Source organism: Colobus angolensis, unplaced genomic scaffold, assembly GCF_000951035.1.
Source record: "Colobus angolensis palliatus isolate OR3802 unplaced genomic scaffold, Cang.pa_1.0 Scaffold39, whole genome shotgun sequence".
Classification (NCBI taxonomy): Eukaryota; Metazoa; Chordata; class Mammalia; order Primates; family Cercopithecidae; genus Colobus; species Colobus angolensis.
Window position 1 is genome coordinate 3,139,684 of NW_012117265.1, and position 2,242 is coordinate 3,141,925.

Below are 2,242 nucleotides of genomic sequence, written 5' to 3' on the forward strand. Positions count from 1 at the left end.
TCGATCTCATGACCTTGTGATCCGCCCGCCTCGGCCTCCCAAAGTGCTGGGATTACAGGCGTGAGCCACCACACCTGGCCTAAAGGGACTTTCTAAGGATGTCCCCACCTGCCCTTCAAGGAGCCCCTCCTTGACCCTACCAGCAAGTGACAAAGATCCCCCCAGGCCACTGCAGGTGCCCCTCTACGTCTCTCCCACTCTGGTCTGCCTAGTCCAGCCCTCCGGGCTCAGTCACTCACAGTACACGGTGAGGAAGGTTTTAGCTGATGACTGCCCATCAGGGCAGTTTGAATAGCACATTGGTTGACTATCTTCCTGCACATTGCTCAGTTCATACATCTTCCAGTTGTTTCCACCTGGGAGTATCTCCTTTTTAGGCAACGGAGTCTCCATGCCCAACAAGATGGGCTGGTCACAGGAGGCACTGCAATTCACTACCACGGAGCCTCCCCGGGGCAGGATGACTTCTGGGGGGAACACAGATGTCTGAGCATTGCCAGGTCCTAGAAGAAATGAGGGAAGAGGTGACAGGCATTACAAATCAGGTTCATCAATGGGAATGTGCGCCCAGCCTGCGCTGGGTGCTGGAGGCACAACCTTAAAAAGACAATACTTTGCCTTCGATGTGGAAGTTAAAGAGAAAATTCATGAGCAGGCCAGCCATGGTGGCTCACGTCTGTAATCCCAGCACTTTGGGAGCCAAGGCAGGCAGATCACTTGAGGTCAGGAATTTGAGATCAGCCTGGCCAACATGGCGAAACCTCGTCTCCACTAAAAATATAAAAATTAGCCAGTCATGGTGGGATGTGCCTGTAGTCCCAGCTATTTGGGAGGCTGAGGCACAAGAATCACTTGAACCCGGGAGGCGGAGGTTACAGTGAGCCAAGATTGTGCCACTGTACTCCAGCCTGAGCAACAGAACGAGGCTGTGTCTCAAAAAAAAAAAAAAAAAAAAAAAAAAAAAAAAAATCTGAGCAAACAAGATAATTAATAACTGATGTTAATATGAGCTTTGACAAAAACAAAACAGGGTGATAGAATAGACAGTGCCTTGGTGACAGGATAATGTCTCAGCAGAGATCTAAATGATGAGAAAGGGCTGGCTGTCCAGAGAAAAGGGAAGTACGTTCCAGGCAAGTACAGAAGTCCTCGGGCAGGGTGGCTGGAGCTGAGTGAGCAAGGATGAAGCACGGGAGAGCAATTAAGGAAGATCCCATGAGCACTGAAGGCCATGCTAAAGATGTGTGCTTTTATTTATTATTATTATTATTTTTGAGATGGAGTCTCGCTTTGTCACTCTGACTGCAGTGCAGTGGCACGATATCAGCTCACTGCAACCTCCGCCTCCCAGGTTCAAGTGATTCTCCTGCCTCAGCCTCCAGGGCATCTGGGACTAAGGCAAGCACCACCACACTCGGCTAATTTTTGTATTTTTCGTAGAGACGGGGTTTCACCACGTTGGCCAGGCTGCTTTCAAACTCCGGGCCTCAAGTGATCCGCCCACCTCAGCCTCCCAAAGTGCTGGGATTACAGGCATGAGCCACCGTGCCCGGTCACATGTGTTCTTTATACTTAGGGCAATAGGGAGCCATGGGAGGATTTTAGCCATTGGTTTTTTTGTTGTTTGTTTTTTTAACAGATCTCCCTCTGTCACCCAGGCTGGAATATACAGTGGTACAATCATAGCTCACTGTAACCTTGAACTTCTGGGCTCAAGTGATCCTCCCACCTCAGCCTCCCAAGTAGCTGGGACTACAGGACACCACCATACCTGGCTAATATTTGAAAAACATTTTTGTAGACATAGGGTCTCACTATGTTGCTAAGGCTGATCTCAAACTCTTGGCCTCAAGCGATCCTCCCACCTAAGCCTCCCAAAATGCCAGGATTACAGGTGTGAGTCACTGTGTCCAACCAGATTTTAACGTGAAGTTGGTGCCCTCCCCCCTCCCAAGAAGTAAGATGGAGAGAGTCAGCCCTCCAGGAATCAGACTGGCTCCTCACTCCCTGAGACACGTAGCTTCCCCCTCTGTGGGCCTCAATTTCCCCATCTGTAAGGTGGGTGAGTATAGCCACCCTGTTCCTTGCTAATACAAGTAACTCAGCACAGGGTGGGTAGCAACTGGCTACCTTGCAGGTAAATCCAGGTAAGAAAGGGGCTGCCAGGCGCGGTGGCTCACACCTGTAATCCCAGCACTTTGGGAGGCCGAGGCGGGCGGATCACGAGGTCAGGAGATCGAGG

At 50.5% G+C, this 2,242-nt stretch overlaps 1 protein-coding gene across 1 annotated transcript in view; it reads right to left on the minus strand.

Moving 5' to 3' along the window:
• ICAM1 (intercellular adhesion molecule 1) overlaps positions 1–2,242 on the minus strand; it is a 21,258-nt gene that overhangs the window by 16,213 nt on the left and 2,803 nt on the right. Inside the window, exon 2 of the mRNA XM_011954867.1 lies at positions 240–503. Coding sequence (XP_011810257.1) covers positions 240–503 — 264 coding nt within the window. The remainder of the gene's footprint in view (positions 1–239; positions 504–2,242) is intronic.